We start from the raw sequence: 21644 nt of genomic DNA on the forward strand, positions 1-21644 counted from the left end.
ATCCATCTAACATCAGCAACAATATCCCTAGTACCACGACCCCTTCTAAACCCAGCCTGGACTTCTGGCAGTTCTCTGCTGATGTGCTGTTCTAATTGTTTTTGAATGATCTTCAGTAGAATCTTGCTTGCATGTGAAATCATAGACTTACATATATATATGTTATTGGTGTTGTTATGTGCCATCAGGTCAACTGCGACCCATAGCAACCCTCTGTACAGCAGCTCTGAAGTCTGCCCTGTCCTGAATCAGTCTCACTGACTCCAACACACCAACCTCTCTTGCCCCACTCACTGTTTCAATCTGTCACATCTGAGGTCTTCCCCTCTTGCACTGTCCCTCCATCCTTGTAAGGATGATGTCTTTCTCTAAGGATCGGTTCCTCCTGGCCACATGCCCAAAGTATGTGAAACAGAGTTAGCTTCCAAGAGCAATCTGGTTTTACCTGCTGCAAGACAGACCTATTTGTTTTCTTGGCAGTCCATGGTATGTTTGAGACTGTAGTTTTTATGGTGGTACAGCTATTTTAAGCAAATTAATGGTATTATTTATTTACTTATTTATTTGGAATTGATGTTAGTTTTGTTCTATGAGATGTATACCTCATAAGTAGTTCTATATTTCACCTGGTATAGCCTGTAGGGAGTTGGGATGCTCACCCAAACGCTCTCTAGTGGTTCAAATTCACAAATGGCTCTGGAAAAAAAAAGGATATACCATCTCTTCTTGTGTGGTTTACAGCCTCAGAAATCTTAGAGGGCCAGAGATGGGTCAGTTCCAAACTGAAGGCAATAAAAGGGTGAGTGAGTTAATGATGAGTCTCCAGAGGTCCTGAATGGAGGGGAGAGGACATAATCCTGCCTCTTAAGGAAGGTAGTAAGGCTTCACCATTTGTGCTGTAGAGCCTTATTTGGTGTTCTTCTATGCTATTGCCTTTGTTACTTTCACCACATGGCTAGGTTGTTGTTCGTGTTCTTGTTATGTGCCGCTGAGTCAAGTACAACTCATAGCAACCCTATCCACAACCAATCTGATCTCTATTCTATCCTGCCCCATCATCACACTTTCTGCCACACACAAGGCCATTGCTGTAGTCACTGTGTCATCTCACCTGGTTTAGGGTTGTTCTCTCCTTCGCCATCCCCGCACCTTCCAAGCATGATGTCCTTTTCCAAGGAATAAGCTCTCCTAGAAACATGGCTAACGTACACGAGATGAAACTTCATCATCTTTGCCTCCAAGGAGCACTCTGCCTGCCCCTTCTCCAAGACATATCTGTTTGTTCTTCTCTCAGCCCACAGGATATTCAGTACTCTTCTCCAACACCACAATTCAAAGGCTTCAATTCTTGTTCTGTCATCCTTAGTCATTGTTCAGCTCTGAAAAGCATAGCAAGTGACTGCAAAAGACTATGGCCTGAATCAGGTGCACATTAATCCTTACACTAACATCATTGCTCCTTAATATTTTGGAGAGGTCCCTGACTACAGACTTTCTGAATCCAATATGTCTTCTGATCTCCTAACTGCTGAGACCAAATAAATTGATTGTGGATCTAAGTCATTGACAGTTTCAATCCATCATGATGTTGTCTATCAGCCCAGTGATGAGGATTTTTGTTTTCCTGATGTTGAGATGAAAACCATATTGATGGCTGCAGTGTTTAACCTTCTGCAGCCCATGTTTCAAGTCCTCCTCACATTCAGCAAGCAGGGCCATGCCATCACATAATGAAGGTTAGTGATGAGTCGTCTTCTAGGCCTGATGCCACATTTTCCTTTATAGAGTAAGCTTCTCGAATAATTTGCTCAGCATATATATTAAATAGGTATGGAGAAAGTGAAACCGACTTGCGGGTTCCACGTGTTCTAGAGAGGGATTGGTGAGGATTGAGAGAGGGACAAGGACAGGAGAGATGGAGGGAAGACAAAGTTCTCTAATCAAGCCTCAGAGTTTATTCGAGGAATTCTGCAGAAATAGGCAGCTGAGGGGGCTGCCAGGGAAGCCAGCCCTAGGCTATCAGTTTACAATAGAGAGGGAGGGGCATGCCCCAAGGTGTTGATTTACAGGTACTGATTTAAAGAGGTAGGCGTAATTCCAGAGATGGACCGACTGGGTGGCGGCTGCATGTCAGAAGTGTTTTCTGTGGCAAAGCTAAGATCTACTCAGGATAGCTTCCTACAAGAAAGGATATAACTCTGGCACATTCCTTTCCTAATTTTAAGGCATGCAGTGTTCCCTTGTTCTGTTGGCACAAGAGCCTCTTGATCTAGGTACAGCACAATTAAGTGCTCTGGAATTGTCATTCTTCTTAATGGTAGCCCATCAAGGGGATAAGCCATTTAATCATCCTACTAGGCTTAAACTGATCAAGCCCAGAGGTGAGAAATGGGAATTTTACTACCTTCAGGAAAGAAGAAGAGTGCTGTGCGGCCTTTGGTTTTGAGATTCCTGTGCGAGCTACAGACAGAGACAACCTGGCAGCATTTGCAGAAACTGATGTGACAGTGAGCTCCAAACCCAGGGAGCCACCTTCAGATCTAGACTTTCTAACTCAGAGCACCCCTGGCAGAGTTGAAGGAATTTTACAAGACTTCCTCAAGTGGAGCACAGGGTCCGGCCTGCCTTTGACCATGACTGAGAAGAGGCTGTCATGATTGAAAAGCAGTATCCTGAGTATTCCCAAATACAAATTGTAACCTGTTACTCACCTAATACTCCCATAATCATGAGTATTTTCTGTGAGTTTTATGTGGCCACTGCAATGTATTATCAAAATCGTTAGAGAACTAATAAATGCTGTGTGGCCATTGCAATGCATTCTCAAACTCTGTAATTAACTAAAGGATGCTGTGGAGGGGTGGTTGACTTTACAGTCCTTAGTAGGAGGTGTGGCACCTAAGGGCATGCCTGACTGCATTGGAATTAGCTTGATGTGGTTGATGAGGATTCTTCACCCATGGAAAGTTAGCAGAGGTCAGAGGCCTTCCCTGCCACATAGTTTACACACTATTACCTAAGTTATCTATCGCTATGTAACAAATTATCCCAAATATTTGTGGTTTAAAACAATACCTTTTGTTACCTGACACAGTCTCCCTGTATGGTTACCTAAGTGATTCTTCTCAGGGTCCCTCCTGGGGTTGTACTCAGATGTCAGCTGGAGCAACAGCATTTTCTTCTAAAATACACCCCTCCCCCCATGAATTCTAGACAGAGACTCCTTGTTTATTGCTTGTAGGAGTTTCTTGTCATGTGGACCTTTCAATTAAAAAAAAAAAAAAAGAGAAGTGCCCCTGAATCAACATCAACTCACTAGACTTTTTTTTTGGAGGTGACTCTGGGTTGACTTGAACTATCAACCTTTCACTTGGCAGCCAAATGTATTAAGGTGTCAAATAATCCAAAACCACCAGATTTATGCGCTGTTTTTCTTAGTTGTGCCTCTGAATGACAGATCGGAGCCTTACCCTGTCCTGTACCATCCTCATGCTATCTGATATGCTAAAGGCCCTTGTAATCATTGATCAGTCCAGCTTGCCGAGAGCCTTCCTCTCCTTTGCTGACCCTCCACCTTCCTTGCATGATGTCTTTTTCCCAAGGACTAGTCCCTGCTGAAAAAAGTGTCCAGTGTGAGATAACGTTCCACCATCCTTGCTTCTAACAAATACCCTGGTTGCACTTTCTCCAAGACAAATTTAGTAGAGCGTATGCTTTGCAAGTACTGGGTGCTGGATTCAATCCTCAGTATTTCATCTCTCTCCGTTTGTTGCTGCCACATGCCATCAGTCGAAACTGACCCATAACAGATTCTCCAGCAAGTTTTTAGAGGCAATAAGTGGTGTGGGAAGAGATTCTCCCTCCCTGCATCTGGTGGACTCAAACAATGTACCTTTGAAATTACAGCATAGCTTCTTACTAGACCACCTGCTTTGTTGTGGTTTCTCTCTGAATAAATAATCCAAGAAAGAGTAAGGTAGAACCCATTTATGACTTAGTCTTCGAAGTCACACACCAAAGATAATGTTTGTTCTTCATCCCTTAGAAGTGAGCCACTAAGTTCATCCCACATTAAGGAAAGAGTTTCAAATGATTTGTTAACATCTTTAAAATTACTGGGGGGGGGGGAATTACTGCTTTAACATTGTGCTTTCTAAAGGAAGAAACTTCCGAATTGGCATGTCTTTTCCTACGGTCAGTCAGCCTGATGAGTGAATGGTACGTGATTCTCTGTTGAACAGGTTAAGGAGAAGTGAATCTATCTATTGGAGAGGAGAGCATGACATGAGGCTGGCACGGCTCTTCTCAGCACACACTTTGAGGCACTCGTTTCCAGAGTCCCCAGAGTGCTGCAGAAGAACGTGATTGTGCTTCCCGTGGATTGTAATGGGAGCCACACAGATAAAGTACGTGGGCACTTTTGGAGAGGGATCCCTGTGTTTGCTGTTTTCCTGCTTAGATTGCTGAGCTGGGAGGCAGCATTTGGGTTTCAATATGACCCTCCCTGGTTTATACTTAGACTTACAGCAGAGCTGACTGAATAGGAAATAACAAGCCAGTGTCTCTGTGAGCCCAGGCCTCCCTGTGGTTCTAAGGACACACAGAGGTTTTAGCCCTGCTTTGTTCTCTCGCTCCTCACGTTCCTGTATCTCAGACCCAGAGGTTGCTTCCTATCTCTCAGCAGTGTCCCCCTCACCCCCTCCAGGAACGAAGGCCTGATCCCAAGACAACCTTACTACCCCTTTTATTTCTCTTTCTCCAAAGCACATGCCCTCCTCTGCGGCCTGCTGGTTCTGGATGACTCTGCTGGAAATAATCTGATCAGCTGCCAGGGAAAAGGATTTCAATGCCCAGCTGAGCCATTGACAGCAACTAGTTGACACCAAAACCAACCTTATTTTCCTTCATAAATTTAAATCAGATTGGGTCCTTTGACATCTCTCTTACTAACTCCTGGGCTGTAAAGAAACTAAAAATCAATACTACTACATGTGCTTTAAAGGGTCCTGGTGTGTATCATTGACTATGCAAAGGCATTTTACGGTGTGGATCACAACAAACTGTGGCTAACTCCCAGAACACTTTGATTGTGCTTATGTGAAACCTATACTGCGACCAGGAGGCTGTCATCAGAACAGAGCAAGGAAACACTGCATGGTTCAAAATCAGGAAGAGTATATGCCAGGAATGAGTCTTATCTCCATACCTTTTCAATCTATGTGAAGAGCAAATCATTGGGAGGCTAGGATCTATGAGGAGGAATGTGGTAGCAAGATTGGGAGAAGACTCATCCACAAGCTGCATTTTACAGATGACACAACACTGCTTGCAGAAACCATGGAGGACCTAAAGCTCTAGTTGCAGAAGGTCAAGGATTGAAGCCTTAAATATGGATTGAAGCTCAACATCCAGAAAACAAAGATTCTTACTATTAGGCTAATTGGCAGCATCGTGATAGATGGTGAAGAGATTGAGATTGTTAACAACTTCCGTTTGCTTGGCTCCCCAGTCAACACTCTTGGTACCAGCAGCCAGGAAATTAGAAGATGATTGTATTGGGAAAGTCTGCTGCTGTCAGAAGTACTGAAGAGCAATGATGTCAGTTTGGAGACTAAGATGTGCCTGATCCAGGCCATAGTCTTCACATTTACTTGCTATACGTCAGAAAGCTGAATAATGACTAGGGATGATAGAAGAAGAATTGATGCCATTGAGCTGTGGTGCTGGAGAAGAGTATTGAATACACCATGGACTGCTGGGAGGACAGATTCATCCTAGAGAGGGTAAAACTAGGCTGCTCCTTGGAGGCAAGGATTCTGAGGCTTCGTCTGCCATACTTTGGGCATATTGTGAGGAGGGACCAGTCCTTGGAGAAGGGCATCATGCTTGGGAGGGTGAAGGAACAGTGCAGGGGAGGAAGACCCTCGATGAGACAGATTGTTTCAGTGACTGGGTAATGGGGTTAGGTGTTTCAGAGACAATAAGGTTGACTCAGGATAGAGCAGGGTTTAGGGCTGTTGTACATAGTGTCTCTCTGAGTCACAAGTGACTCAGCAGCACATAACAACAGCAGTGAGGGTTAAGCATTCAACTGCTAAGTTAAATTCCAGTGATCCAAAGCCCCTAGTCACTGTTTGGAAGGAAGATGTAGCAGTCTGCTTCCATTGCATCAACCTAAGAGACCCAGTGGACTGGTTCTACTCTCTCCTGTAAGGTCACTGTGAGTCAATTATACTCCACAGCGCATAACCACTCAAGATTGTATGTAAATAATGTGTCTACTGGAGCAACTGTGAGCACCACACCTTCCATCCTCACATGTGTAGTTTGTCCTATGAGCTGTTGTCTAAACAGAGCAATGGAACACTGCATGGTTTAAATTTAAAAAGCTGTATGTCAAGGCTGCATTCTTTCTCTAAACCTATTCAATCTGTATGCTGAACAAATCACTCAAGAAGCTGGGCTCTGTGAGGAAGAATGTAGCATCAGGATCAGAGGAAGATTCATCAGCATCCGCTATGCAGATGACCCAACCTTACATGCAGAAAGTAAGAAGGATTTACAACGCTTGCTGCAGAAGATCAAAGACTTCAGTATGGATTACATCTCAACAACAAGAAAACAAAAGTTCTCACCACTGGACTGGTCAGCAAACATTATGAAAGATGGAGAAAAGATTGAAATTGTCAATGATTTCATCTTACTTGGATCTACAATTAACACCTTTGTTACTAGCAGTCAAAAGATGAGAAGAATTGCATTGGGATAATCTGCTGTCAGGGACCTCTCCAACTTACTAGTGAGCAATGATGTCAGTTTAAAGACTAAGGTGCACCTGATTCAAACCATTAAATACTTGCTGAGTACATAAATGAACATGCTTATCATAAATTAAAAGCTAGGGTAACTAGTTCTAGAAACAACTTCTAATGATTGCCATCTTAGTACTCCTGTGAGACCAGAACATATAGTTCTTCTGTGTGATCAGAACACACAGATAACATCTGGAAAATGTGAACAGGTATCAGAGACAAGCTTCCAAATGACCAGCCAATGTTGGTATACAGAAAATAGGCTTGGCTTTCTGTCACCCAGTGTTTGTTTTTCTATAGTGTCTTTGAATCAGTCACCTGCTTGGGAAGGTGATGACTCTCATAATGCCTTATATAAATACTCCTCCCTTCCTATTAGCCCTTTAAAGTTCTGTTTTGTTTCCCAGGGTCTCTTTGACTCATAGTTAAATTGTACAGAGAACCAGAATTTTACCGATTAGAAGTAGTTAGTGGTGTGCAACAAATCCACAGGTGAAGACATCTCTCCTTTGTTTCCGAGGGACTAGAGGCACAGAATCTCATTATGTGGTGTCAATCTGATCCATGATGCTTGGAGGGTATCAAGTCAAGTATGACTCATAACGACCCTATAAACACTTTGTCCTATCTTGAACCAACCACCTCATCTTCAGGGATCCCACTGCTGCTGTCACTGTGTCAATCCATCTTTGTAAGATTCTTCTTCTCTGTCGCCAGCCCTCTACCTTTGCAAGCATGATATCTCTTACCAGGGAGTAGCCTCTCCTAACAATATGCCCACAGTATGTGAGAGGAAGCTCTGGTATCTTTGCCTCCAAGGAGCACTCTGGCTGCATTCTCTCCATGATATAGCTATTTGTTCTTTTGGCAGTCTATGAGATATTCAGCACTCTTCTCCAACCCCACAACTCAAAGGCATCAATTCTCTTACTGTCATCCATAATCATTGTGCAGCTCTCAAATGCATAGCAAGTGATTGAAAAGATCATGGTCTGAATCAGGTGTGCTTTAGTCTTCAAACTGACATCATTGCTCTTCAGTCCTTTGGAGAGGTGCCTGACTGCACATTTTCCCAATGCAGCATGTCTCCTGATATCCTCCTGATTACTGGTTCCAAGGCTGTTGATTGTGAATCCGAGTGATAAGATGGAATCCTGTCCCCATCTATCATGATGTTGCCTATTGGCCCAGTGGTGAGGATTTTTTGTTTTCCTGATGTTGATAAGATGTAATCCACATTGAAGGCTGTAGTTGTTGATCTTCTGCAGCAAGCATTTTAAATCCTTCTTACTTTCTGCAACTCAGGTTGTGTTTCTGCATAAAATCCACTACTAAACAAATTTATAGGTACCAGTTTAGTTACCAATCAGGAAATCTCTCTCTACAGGGGGACATTTAACACCTATGCAGCCTTTCTCATCCAAATTCTTTATTAGAATTACAAAACTAGTTTTAATTATCTGAATGATTATACCATCAAGTTGCTCTAAATCCAAAAAGTCCCAAGCCCACTTCCCTTGCATGGCTTCTGACTCCTGCAGATCACCCATTAAGTTTCTAAGGCTCTAAGTCTTTTCTGAAGGAAATGGTATCGTCTTTCTCCTGTGGAACAATGAGTGGATTCAAACTGCCAACGTTTTGGCTAGCAGTCCAACATTTAACACACTGCACAAGTCTCTCTAGGATGGTATACAATCAGAATTAGCCCAGATGCGTAGAAGAGAAAGCAACCTATTGTATACCTATTGTCTCTCAGGAGCTCCTGGCAGCGAAGAATGCTAGAGTGATCCAACATACCTACAAGCTGTGAACATTTCACGTTTGTTCTTATTAGCTCCACAGACAGATGCACTCTGTGTGTGTGTGTGTGTGTGTGTGTGTGTGTGTGTGTGTGTAAAAAGTGATTGCACTATTCCCAAAATCTTGTCAAAGAGAAAAATCATTTGTATTCATGTGATAAAAATACATTTTCTTTTTCTGTTTGGAAAACATAGCAAGAAGATTGGTAAATATTTTGTAGATATGCAAATTGGAACTCAAACAAAAATAGAGTGTTACCAAGAATATTAAGTGGATTTTTTTAAAAATGAGAGTTAGACCAAAACCGTTTTCTCTGAAGAATTCTAGAAGTTATTTCTGACTTCAGTTAATCAACAGATTGCTTTCAAACATCTTCCTCCTAGACTTTTGGGAAGGCTTGGCAAAGAAAAAAATTCCACTGTATATTTTGCCAATTAATTAATAGTGAGTGTTTTTGTTTTGTTGAAGCTTTTCTTTATTCACATTGTTTCAGATCTCTGATTTTAATTAGAAGCCAACGACTTGTCTCTCAATATTCCATATAGACCACTCGTTTATAAAAGCAGACCTGAAAGAAGTTAACAGTTATAGATTTCCTGCTAAAAGCTAAGGAGCCCTTCTTGTGTAGTGTGTTACCTGTTGGGCTGCTAAGTGACAGGTTAACATTTTTAATCCATCCTTTATTCTGCAGGAGAAAGACATGGTCCTGTGGTCTCCTCCTTTAAAAACATACAGACGCAGAAAGTCAAAGGAGGGTCACCTTGGGCTGGCTGATGAGGTTTTCTGAAAGCTAAGCACAGTACCAAGTACTTTGCACTAATGATCTTATTTAACCTCCATGGATGGGGTGTGTCATTTTTATCATTTTAATTTTGAAGAATAAAAAAAAAGTAAGAAAGAAAAAGAGATTCAGATTCACACAACATTGGATGAACTGGGATTTAACCAAATTTCTCAACTCAGGTTTTCAAGACTACTCAAGAATCAACATATGACTGGAAAAATAACTGTATTTATTTTGCACATTTAGATCCCTTAGTAGGAGCCAGTGTGCGAGATGTTTGTAATCAGTTGCTAAATGAAAGTTTGTCTGTTCAAACACACTCAGTTGCCCCACAGAAGAAATGACTGGTGATATGTTTTCATAAGAATTTCGTAAAATCTACTACCATTGAGTTGATTTCGAGTCATTTTCCATCAGAATCCAAAGGTTGTGAATCTTGACAGGAAAATATTGACCATCTTTCTCCCTTGGAGCAACTGGTGGATTCAAAGTGCCAACCTTTTGGATAGTAGCACAACACATAATGCACTATAACCAAGAAAACCCTGGGGTAAGGGGGAGATTTACCCTGTAATTCATGGGGTCACGGTGAGGCAGGTTAAATCCACACAGGCAGCTAGCACAACCTCACTCAGCAAACTCTGCCAAAAACCAAATCGCCTTTTACGTGGCCTCAGATAAAAAGAAATACAGATCAATAAGATAAAGAAATGAAAATTCATGAGTGGTATTGTAAACTTGTACTGCCTGCCATGGCATTGGAAGTAAGTATTCCCCAAGGCAGTCACACCATGCATTACAAGAAAGAGGACTGTGACTGGGAAGTCTGCTGTACCCATGTCCTTAGAATCAGTGTTTAGAGGAGATATAAAGCCAGGTGACTGAAGCATGTTTTTTTTCTTCTCAGATTATGGTGCATACAGCAGAATCCTTTTGATTCATTTGAAAAATGCACTTCCATTGTAGGTTCCAGGAATTAAAAGGTATAGACTTATGTCTCAGATAGCTCAGATATTTGGAGCTCACCTTCATACATATTTTAATCTTGAAAACCCACTGCCCCTTGCCTCTCAGCTTGAGGTCTTCTTCTTTGCTGGCATGACACCTTGGGAGAGCTATTATTAGTAAAGTAACTCAATCACAAATGTTTTCTCTTGTCCAATGCAGGGGCATCTTAAGAAAGTAAGAAAATGGTAAAATGGTTCCCTGAAGACTTTTTCCACAAAGCATTAATATTTATTAACTTGAACTCTATCAAGGATGAATGTTTTATGATAAAAAAGTAATGAGCACAAAATAGGAGACTTAAGTTCCAAACTCCCTCCTCTTTCTGTAGAAAGGATTCTACAGGGGCTAGCAAACTACTGTCTTGATATTTTGGGCTCTCTCATTCACTCATTTAGACAAGGGAGCAGTTGAACACTGCCTTATGTGAATGCTGGGAACAATAATCAAAGAGTTGCAAGCTTCCTTTATCAATAAGCACCAACTAAAACAAAGCTATAAATCAATGTTATATTAATGCTGCTTTAACAAATTTAGTATGTATTGATAAATATGAAAGAGATATCAAAAGCTTAGCATTATTTACACACTTTAGGTTTAGAGTCAATCAATTTCCAACAGTTTAGATAGTTTTCTTTTTGACAGTTATGAACAAAAGCCTATCTGTCTCAAGGGGATGTTTTTCTATTTGTTCATTCATTATTTATTGAGTGCCTTCATTTACAAGGCACATGGAAATGCAGTAGTTTTTAAATCAATATTAAGATTGCAAACAAATTATTTTCATGAGGTTTTTATTATTAAAGACCTCCCTTCCATAAATAGCTGTGCAAGTCCCTTAACAAACAACACAATCTTATTATAGCCTTTCATGGTGAGTTATTGCATACTAAAAATGAACAGGACCTTCCAAAGTCAGGAATTAATATGGACCCCCATGAAGGCACAAAAATAAAGAGCCAGTGATATTCATTTCCATCTTAGGAAGATTCTATGATTCAGAACCATGGTGGCTATGCTCAGATATGTAACAATGAGCCTGTTAAACTCTCCTTTTTTCTAGTCACAAGTAAGGTTCTGACAAAGTATTTTGGGGTAGGTTTTCAGTACATCATCATATGTTACCATTGGGTCTAAACTATGTGGGAAAGAGAAATAAGCATAGATTTTAGAATTAAACTTCAGTGCCTCTCCTTTTTACTTAAAACATCTAATATGAAAATCTTTTTCATATCAAAAGTTTAAAAGATCAAACTGAGAATAATAGTGTGATTCACCACAAAACTAAAGCAAGAACAATAATAATGATAGCAAAATAATAATAAGACAGAGATGAACATTTTGACCAGAATAATTTTCATTTCATGAACTATCTAACTTACAATCAGGAGCCACCTGAAGTGTCTAGTAAGAACAGTGTGGATTTTAAGTTACAAACCTTCTGATTCTTGAGCAAGCTTAACAGAAAAGATTATATCCTCCTACTTCTTTCATTGACCAGAATATCAAACCATGGAAGAATTTCAGATGATGCAATGATCACATTCAGTTACCGATGACAAGGGTCGCAGTTCGAATCCACTCAATCCTTTCCTGGGAAGAAAGACCTGGTGACGAACTTCCATTAAATAAAACCCAGCTAGAGAGCCCTCTGAACTGTCTTACTTTGCACATGAGACAGCTGTCAGTTGAAAGTCAACCAAATGGCACCTAATATCAGCAACAACCACAGCAAATTAAATGATATAGCAAAGAAGGGAAACAAACAAACAAAATAGGTAAGAATTGTTTCCATTTTATAAGGAAGCATTCACTGGCCTGGTAGCTTTCAAGCACAAGGAAAACTGCAAATTCTCCTTTTTAAACAAATGAATACGTTCCTTACTGCTATCAAGTTAATTCTGACTCATAGTAACTGCTGGTGCTACAGGCTAGAATCATAGAAGAAAAGCAGATGACAAGTCCAATTTTTCTGCAGTTCAACTGAGTGGGTTTAACCTACCACATTTTTTAAAAAAAAAATTTATTTTATATTGCTTTGCTTACAAAGTTCATATACACTGTGTTTCATACCATTGTTCATTCACATTATGTTTCATACAGTCATTCCATTCATTATACTTTGTAAAATTAATCACCATTGCACTATGCCCACCATTACCTGGTCTATTCAGGGCCCCACTAGATCATTCCCATTTCTTTCCCACCCTCCCTCCACTCACCTGTGATCTCACCCTTACTCATGCTCACCCACTCTTTTGCTTTCACACCTTCCCTACTTGGATCCCCATACATGTTTTACTAGTTATCCTTCAATGTTTACAATAGTGGTGTTATGCAATATTTGTCCTTATGAGACTGAATTAGTTTACTCAGCATAATGCTCTCCAGACTCTCCCAAGTTATGTAGTATTTTTCAAAATCATTGCTTCTGAGTGCTGTGTAGTATTCCACCATGTGAGTGTACCACAATTTCTTCATAGGGCAGCAAGTAATAAATATTGTAGAGGATGTGGAGAGGTAGGAACTCCCATACACTGTTGATGGACTATAAAATGGTACAACCAGGCTGGAAGGCAGTTTGACATTTCCTCAAAAAGCTGAACATAGAAACTTCCTCTAGTCCAGCTGTACCATTGTGAGGAATATATCCCAAATAAATGAGAACTGAAACCCAAACAGAGATATGTACACCAATTGCAACACTATCACAACCTACAACTGTTTTAGTAATCTCCCTCACATCCATCAAGTCACTTTCAACTCAGGACCCTCCATCAGGTTTCTAAGGCTATAAATAACAATGGGAGGGGACTGAGAATATTTCATCCCCTGGAGCTGCTGGTAGATTCAAACCACTGGAATCATAAAGACTTTTGCTTAACAGCACAGCTTGCTCTGTCTATGCCGCCAGAGTTTCCAGACAGGGTAACACAAACCATCCGTGCCAATCCAAAAACCAAAACTGCTACCGTTCAGATGATTCCATAGTAACCTACTAGGACTTAAGATACAGGTCTTTAAGAACGGCCTTGCCATGCCAATAATACCTAATCACATGTTCCTTTTATATAGTTCTCTCCCTCATCTGCTTCAATGTCGTGTACATTATTTATCCTCTCTTTTCTCAGAATAAGAACTGCATAGTAAAGTGGTCGGGAGTGGGTGACTGTATAATAGTGAAAGAACTTTTTTTTCCCAAGAAAAAAGTGAACTGGGGTAAGGGTGAAGGGACAGGGAGGAAAATGTGTTACAATGAATGAATGGGAAAAAAAAAAGGAATATGTTCAAACCTATTAATACTAAAAAAAGTATACACTTTCTAAAAGACAAACAAAAAAAGAATGGCCTTGCCTCAAATAGAACTTTTGACATAAGTCTCAAGTTCTTGCCAAAGGAAGAAGGGAAGAAGATACAGATTGTCCTTTCACTTCACCATAGTGTTGCTTTTTCCTTTCCTTCCTCTCACTGCTGTATCTGGGCCTCCACCTATTCACTTCCTTTCCTCTGACTTATTCTTCCGACTTTTGAAATCGTGCAGGTTGTCCGGCCGTACCAGACCATGTCCAACCCCATGAGCAAGCTCACTGTTCTCAACAGCATGCACTCGCACTTCATCCTGGCCGACAATGGGACCACCGGGAAATACGGGGCCGAGGTGAAACTCCGGAGGCAGCTGGAAAAGCACATTTCACTCCAGAAGATAAATACAAGTAAGTAGGTCACTGTCCCTCCACACTGTCACGCCTCAGAGGAAACAAGTTGAGAGTGAGACACTTTAGGTCCACCATGGAGCAGGGCTGTGAAAATTTGAGCAAGTTCGGGTATGGACAGTATTTCTGCCAGGCCAGCGCGCCATCCGGAGGGGGAGGAGCTGCTGTGCCAGAGCTGATTACACCATAAGTGAGCTCATTTTTCATGCATAAGAAATTCAACACCCTCTGGGGCTTGGGGAATGTAGATACCCTTTTTCTTAAAAATTTTCTTACATCCGTTGCACAGAAAAACTTCTAGGAGGAAAGGCACCCCAGAGAAATGGATTCAATTTATTAAACTTGTTTTGGTGCCTAAAAATGGGGTGGGGAGGGGGGGAAAGGAAGAATAAGGCTTGCGCTTAGCCCAGGTCTGGCTGAGTTAAAGCATTTCAAAGCAATTATATATTCTCTTGGCATCAATCAGTTTGATGAAGTTTTAACACAAACTCCGTGTCTTAATTTTATGAAAGCAGTTTTTCATTGTCGCTCTTTTTGTGCGTATATTTAGATGTAAGCGTAGATTCATGTACACTGTGATTTTAATTACTTAGTATTGCCATAACAGTAATATCACAGCTTTAAAAACCTGAAATGCACTTTCTCATAGTTCTGGAAGGTCAAAGTTCAAATCAGGGTCATGGTCATTTTGATTCTTTCTGTGTTGGGGAGCCTGACTCCCAGTTCCTTCAGTGTTTCTCGGCTTGTGGAGGACCTCTGTCTCCCCCTCTTAAGTGTGCCTCTATGTTTTTCCTGGTCTTTTTGTAAATCATAAGTGATTAACAATATAAAGTGATGGCATTTAATATTATCCAGTAATATGAATTCAAGGAATTGATGATATTACATTCGTTTGTGTTGTATCCACTGCTGTGGGATTGTTTCTGACTCATAATGACCCTCTGTTGGGTTTCCAAGGCTGCAATTCCTTAGAGATCTTCCTCCTGTGAAACTGCATTGTGAAAGATGACTATGTCACATGACATTAAATTTTATTCTGTTAGATTGTATTATGGAACAAAATCTGTTCAACCCAAGGTTTTAATTATATCTAAGTGCTCTATGAACTTTGATGAATATCAATAGTTGTAGAGGGGCTTCCGGCCTTTTGTTCATAGGGTCATTATGAGTCGTGCTCGACTCAAAGGCAATCAGCAACAACAACAACAACAACAATAACTCCAGGAAAGCTTCCAGACGAGTGTTTACACATACATCTTGGAACTGCAGCCTAGCCAAGCCGAGATAGAAATTGCCTTCACTGCCACATATTCCGTGCCCAGTACTGTTGTTGCTGTTAAGAGCTGTCAGGTTGAGTATAACTCATAGTGCCCTATGAACAACAGATCTGAACCTTATACTATCCTGTGCCATCCTCACAATCTCCGACATCCCCAAGCCCATTGCTGCAGTCATTGTGTCATTCCACCTGGTAGAGGATCTTCCTCCCTTTCACTGTCCCTCCACCTTCCCAAGCCATGAGATCCCTCTCCAATAAATAGCCTCTCTTAGCAACATGCCCAAAGTATATCCAATAGTTACACTAAAATAAACTATTAAGCACTTACACCTATGCTCTTTGCTGCGTTTGTTATATGCACAATGGTTTTACAGGGTGGCAAAGTAAAAGCAGTAATGCCTCCCCAGATCCCTAAGTGCCTTGCTTTTTTTTGTTGATTGCCTTCAAGTCAAGCAGGACTCACTGCAACCCTATGAACAAAAGGCCTGAAGCCCCTCTATAACTATCAACATTTATCAAAGTTCATAGAGTTTCCAGAGGCATGTTATTTAGGAAGTGGATGCCCCTCCATAAGATGCATTAGAGATATTAAAACAATTTACCATTTCTCCTACCTAAATTAAGTTAAATTTGCTTTCACAAAACAATGTGAAAGCTTAAACAGGTTCCAACAGTGAAGTCATTGTATGTTACATCAGAGAAGCTTTGATCTAACTGAAGAAGTTTTTAAAACCTACAATTACAAAAAGCAGAAAACTCCCTTTGATCAGATAAATTCACAAAAGTGCAAGTTGATTCAAGGTGTGCAGGTGGCTGTTGCCTGTCCGGCGTCACCATGTCAAGTCACGTTTCCTCCAAAACTGTGATACCTCATCTTAGATTTCTCTTCTCTGTGCTCTCATTTCTGAATCCATCATTTAGGAAATTCTACTTTAAGTCACTGACCTTCACGTTTTTACAAGGAAATTTGGAATAATCCATTTTGTGGTTAGCCTGCTGTCAAAGGTAAAGTAGGAATATGCTTTCTATTGAAGAATCCCTAACTATCTTTTGAAAGAGAAATCATAATTCATGCTTAGGTAGATGTCTTCTAAAAACAAACTAAAAAAGTAAGGCTCATTGATCTAGAAACTGCCAGAAGTACTATTGGCAGGAAGTAGTAGATTTACTCTAAAACTGAATTATAATATTTTAATATAATAAGATAGTGTAGAATTAGTGTCATATGTTTTGTTTCGATGACTGATAGAATTTTGATGTCATCAGTTTCATAATGAGAACTTAACATCAGGGAGCTGAAGTGGATGGGAACAGGGTAAACAGAGGCAAGGCTAAGTTCATTACTGGCTAATAAGAGGATGCCATCTGTCATGCCTAGCCTTGGTGGCAGCTGAGCTGAACAATCGGATAGTGTGGGAGAACTATAGGTATGTGATTGTGAGGGTTAGGGAAACTTGCTCTTTATAAAGAGCCCAGAGGAAATAATTGGCCTTTTTATAATTTGTCTCTTCAGACAGAGGTGCACTTATTTGCCTGGAGTGGTGCCTTGCTCTAGTGCCCACTGAGAGGCACCCCTGCAGGAGAGGCTAATGCACAGCGGCCTAGCCTGAATGAGGAGCAGAGCCCAGCAGCACGAGGGTAAAGAACTAGAACAGGCAGAAGGCCCAGGGCTGTGGGAGGAGCCAACCTCAGGACCACATGTTTGTCCTTGCATTAATCGTCAGGAACCAGTCACAGCCCATTCACAGGGACAGTACACCCTTCCTGGATTGCCTGCATAAATAGGACAGTATTGATACATGGATACACTGGCAAGCGGAAGACCCAGGTAAGGGTTGGGGAACAAAATAGGGGAGAGACACACAGCCAGGTACTAAATGGAGGCACAAAGTTAGAGGAGCTCCTGAAACAGTGCAGGTCCTCAAAAAGGATTAGGCCTTGAGTGTGGATAAGAGTTAAACCCAGAGAGTGGAGTGGAGTGCGGACAAAGGGAACCAGTTGGTCATTGCATTCAGCATGACCTATAAGCATACGTTTCTTCTTGCTTTAGAACTCTATTTGATGATTTACTAGAAGCTCACAGGCTTCCACTTGGCCAGTTTAATTGATTGGTAATAAGCTGCTCCTTGGAGGCAAGGATTCTGAAGTTTTGTCTAACATACTTTGGACATGTTGCAAGGAGGGACCAGTCCTTGTGCTTGAAGGGTGGAGGGACAACGCAAGAGAGGAAGATCCTTGATGAGATGGATTGATTCAGTGACTGGGATAATGGGAGTAGATGTGTTGGAGACGATGAGATTGGCACAGCAAAGAGCAGGGTTTAGGGCTCTTGTACATAGGGTGCTATGAGTCGTAGGCAACTTGATGGCACATAGCAACAACAAGAAGAAGAAGACTAGGGGAACCCAATAGAGATCTACCAAAGCTCAGGTGGCCTAGTGGAAAAAGCTATTCTGCAATCTCCAAAGCACACAGTTCGAACCACTAGCTGCCCCACTGGAGAACGATAGACAGTCTCCTCTTGCATGGTTTATTGCCTCTGAAAACTCTCTAGAGGGTCAGCTATGGGTCAGTTCTGATTAGAAAGCATGTAACACCACCACCACCAGAGATATATAAGAAAATTCTAAGTTAGAAGTGTGTCCATGAGGTAAGGTGGATAAGATCATGAGTTAACTATGAGTTCTCTCCCTGAACATCTCAGCTATAGGGTGATTAATTCATCCCAACTTGCCTAGGCATTCATAGGTTTAACATTTAAAGTTGTATTCCCCTGCCACTCCCATCCCCGGTCTGCTTTCTCTGTGCTATACTCATACACACAGTAGAGAGGGACCAGGGAGCTCCTTGGTGGTCCACATAAGAAGTGACCCCTGGTGACTGAAGTAGAGCAGGACCTTGAGACCACCTTCAGTTTCAGTAAAGAAAAGCATGCAGGCAGAGCACAGAAGCTTCCAGAAGAGAACCAAGTAAAGGGAGGGAAGGGGGACTCACCACATCCCGGCCACTACATGAACCAAGAGGAGGAAGAATGAAGATCTTTAATGTTAGGCCCATGCTGGGCTTCAGGACAGAATTTCTACCAGCTCATCTGGAAGCTATTATTTCCTTTATTTGGAAGTTAGTAGTAACGGCGTGTATCCTGTCGGGAGTTGCACTGATAACTAAAGTGGCATCTCTCTGGTACTTCAAATCCACAGCTACCCCTCAGGAGAAAGCTGGGAAGTCTCCTGTGTAATTTATAGCCTTAGGAAACTCACTGGAGGTGGGGGCAGCTATGGGTCGGTTCTAACTCGACAGCAATGGATAGAGTACATGCGTAAATAATACCGTTCTTCCTACTACAGATAACTTGTAAAATCTATTAGGTCTCTGTGAGTGAAAATTGAGTTGAAGGCTATAAGTACTTTAACCTTTAAGTTAATTCTGACTATCCATTTACCATTTATTCTTCCATTTCTTTCTTCTAGAGTTTAGGAAATAAACCACACACACTCACACACACAAATATTCAACTGTTGGAACTCACTTGGCCTCCTGAAAATTAGATGCTATGCCAATGAAACCATTCACCACCAGACTATAACACATAGGATGGACCCCAGAGACGTCTGAACACATTCAACACTTCCCTCATTTAAATGCCACTCATTTTAATCACTTAGCAGTGACCTGCATACCATGGCTGCCTATCAACAAACGCTCTTTTTCTTACATGCATAGCATAATCTTGTGAAGAATATTTTACTGAGATATTAAGTGAATTCTGTTCAGGAAGCTTATAAACTCATTCTCATCAACATGCTGACTATTCATCATAACACATTGCAGTCATCAACTACTCCACACGCTTCCCAGCGTTCTGACACCTGTGAGCTCATTGCCTCTCCTCCCCCTTACTCTACTGGCAGCAGTCAGCATAGTGGGGTCACCATTTCTTACTCATCGGCTTTGTTTGGAACGAAGAACTCTCTCACACTCGAGCAATTTCCTGCTCCAGCACACTCCACTAGTTGCTGTTTTTCCAAACCTCCACATGCAAAGTCTCACAATTCTGATTTTTTTCTTTAGAAAACTCTGGAGGCTAAGTGGGTAGAGATCGTGCTGCCAACTCAAAGGTAGATGGTTCGAATCCACCCCCTGCTCTGTGGGAGAAAGATGGACAATCTCTTCCCACAAGATTAATAGCCTCTGAAAGTCAGCTGTGAGTTGGTTTCGATTTGATGGCAATGAGTTTGTGTCTGAGCTTTAGAAACCAAGTTCTCTGTGAATTTTTAGTAGATACCAGACATATTTAAGATTCTGGAAAACAGAAATAAACAAGTTGTTGATCTTAAGCCGTAAAAGGTTGGGAGAAGAAAAATGATGTCTATGATCCTGGCAGTCAAAAATAAGGAAAATAAAGCAGAGATTGCTGTGTGTATGTGCATGTGTGAATATCTGCGTGTGTGTGTGTGTGTGTGTTTGTGTGTGCGTGTGCACGTATGCGCGCATGTGTGGATGTTCGTGTGTTTGTGTGTAAGGTATTTTAGATCAGGTCCAGGAATGGCTTCTCTGAGGCAGTGACATTTAACAGAAGATGAGGGAGCAATTGATGCAAAGAATATCCCAAGGAAAAAAAATGAATATAGACAAAGGTCCCAGGATTTCAGTGAAGAGCAACACTTTTGTGAAAAGTAGTATTTTCTTCTATGAGTGTTTTGATCTGGCAAGATTTGATCAGGAAACCCCTTGTGCTAAAAAGGGTATACCGGGTTGGTGTGTGGAGAGAGTAGAATGAGGTGGTTGTTAGTTGTTGCTGAGTTGACTGTGTCTGATGGTGACTGCATGTAACAGAGCAAAGCATTCTGCATCATTTTCACAACTGTTGGTGTGCTTCAGTCCATTCCATTGATGTGGACCTTTCAAGTGTCTCAGACCCAGGAGCTCACCTTTCAGCCCTATATAGGATGATATTCTGAGGTGATCCACGGGGTTTTAATTTGCTAATTTCTAGAAGCAGATTACACACCTTTTCTTCTTGGCCTTAATCTGGAAGCTCTGCTAAAATCAGTCTACCATAAGCGACCCTGCTGGTGTTTGAAATACCTCTGTTACATCTCCCTTCATTGTAGCAATATGTACATCCCCACAAATACAACAAACTGAGAGATAAGTGGTGGCGACTAAGGAAAAGGGGTGAGATTAAAATCAGAGGGACTGGCTAAACATCTATTTCAATAATCCATCTGAGAGATGATATTGGTTCAAATTAGCAGAGGTAGTAGAAACTTGTTGGCTCAAGATATATTTTGAAGCTAGACCTCACAAGGACTTGTGAACTGCACGTGCAGAATACAGAAGAGACATGTCAAGCTGGCTGCATACACATCCTTGGAGATACCAGTATTATTCTCCTAAAGCCTAAATAGTCACAGACAGAAAATCAGATTGAGGTCCAATCTCGAGGGAATTTCAGGGGAGTCCTTGGGCTGATGAGAGGGAATGGGATTCAGTGGACACCAATGAATACCTGGCCTTAGTAGATCACTGAAAGCAGCTCCTTGGGAGAAAGAGGGACAGGCCTCTCCTGTGCCATTTACCACCTCAGAGAGCCCACTGGAGGATCCGCCAGGAGTCCGTTCTAACTCAGCAGCAATGAGTTTGGGTTTTGAGTGAGGAGACCAAAGACAATTTCATCCTATGTCAAAGGAGGAAAGGAAGAATATGTGGGTTGGCTCAGATGTGGGTAAGATGGAACATTGTTGGATGGGATAATCAGGTGATTCTTAATTGCTTCTACGTAAAAGATAATGAATGGGAATGATCATATGGAATACAATATAAATGAAGGATAGTGTGAAACACAATGTATGCAAACTTTGTAATCAAACCAATATAAAATAAAAATGTATTTGAAGAGAAACAATGGGAGAGGGAAACCGTTCAAGAGGCCATTAGTTGAGAGAGTGGGAATGAAGGAGGAATTGGAGACTGAGGACAAATAGGAAGGGTGAAACAGGTTAGAGAATGGGAGAGCAAAGAGACAGGGAAAATGTAGAATGAGCACACAGCAGGCAGGACACACTGAGGTATGTGGCTGGAGATTTGAAGTGATGTATGTCAGCCCCTAAGGTGGCTATATTTTTTCCCCCATATTCTGCCTGAGTAGTAGAATAGTCATAAATTTGAGTTAAATGTGTTTTAGGAAGTTGCTTGGTAAGTAGGAAGAAGGAAGAGAGAGAGAGGCAAGGGAATGAGGCTATGTTCAG

At 41.4% G+C, this 21644-nt stretch overlaps 1 protein-coding gene across 16 annotated transcripts in view; it reads left to right on the forward strand.

Annotated features, from left to right (window-relative positions):
• TRPM3 (transient receptor potential cation channel, subfamily M, member 3) overlaps positions 1 to 21644 on the forward strand; it is a 790873-nt gene that overhangs the window by 404102 nt on the left and 365127 nt on the right. For all 16 annotated transcript variants that reach the window (XM_006894402.1, XM_006894401.1, XM_006894387.1 and 13 more), the window contains exon 6: positions 13943 to 14114. In XM_006894402.1, coding sequence (XP_006894464.1) covers positions 13943 to 14114 — 172 coding nt within the window. The remainder of the gene's footprint in view (positions 1 to 13942; positions 14115 to 21644) is intronic.

This window comes from Elephantulus edwardii, unplaced genomic scaffold (genome assembly GCF_000299155.1).
Source record: "Elephantulus edwardii isolate Elephantulus edwardi_28Jun2011 unplaced genomic scaffold, EleEdw1.0 scaffold00141, whole genome shotgun sequence".
NCBI lineage: Eukaryota > Metazoa > Chordata > Mammalia > Macroscelidea > Macroscelididae > Elephantulus > Elephantulus edwardii.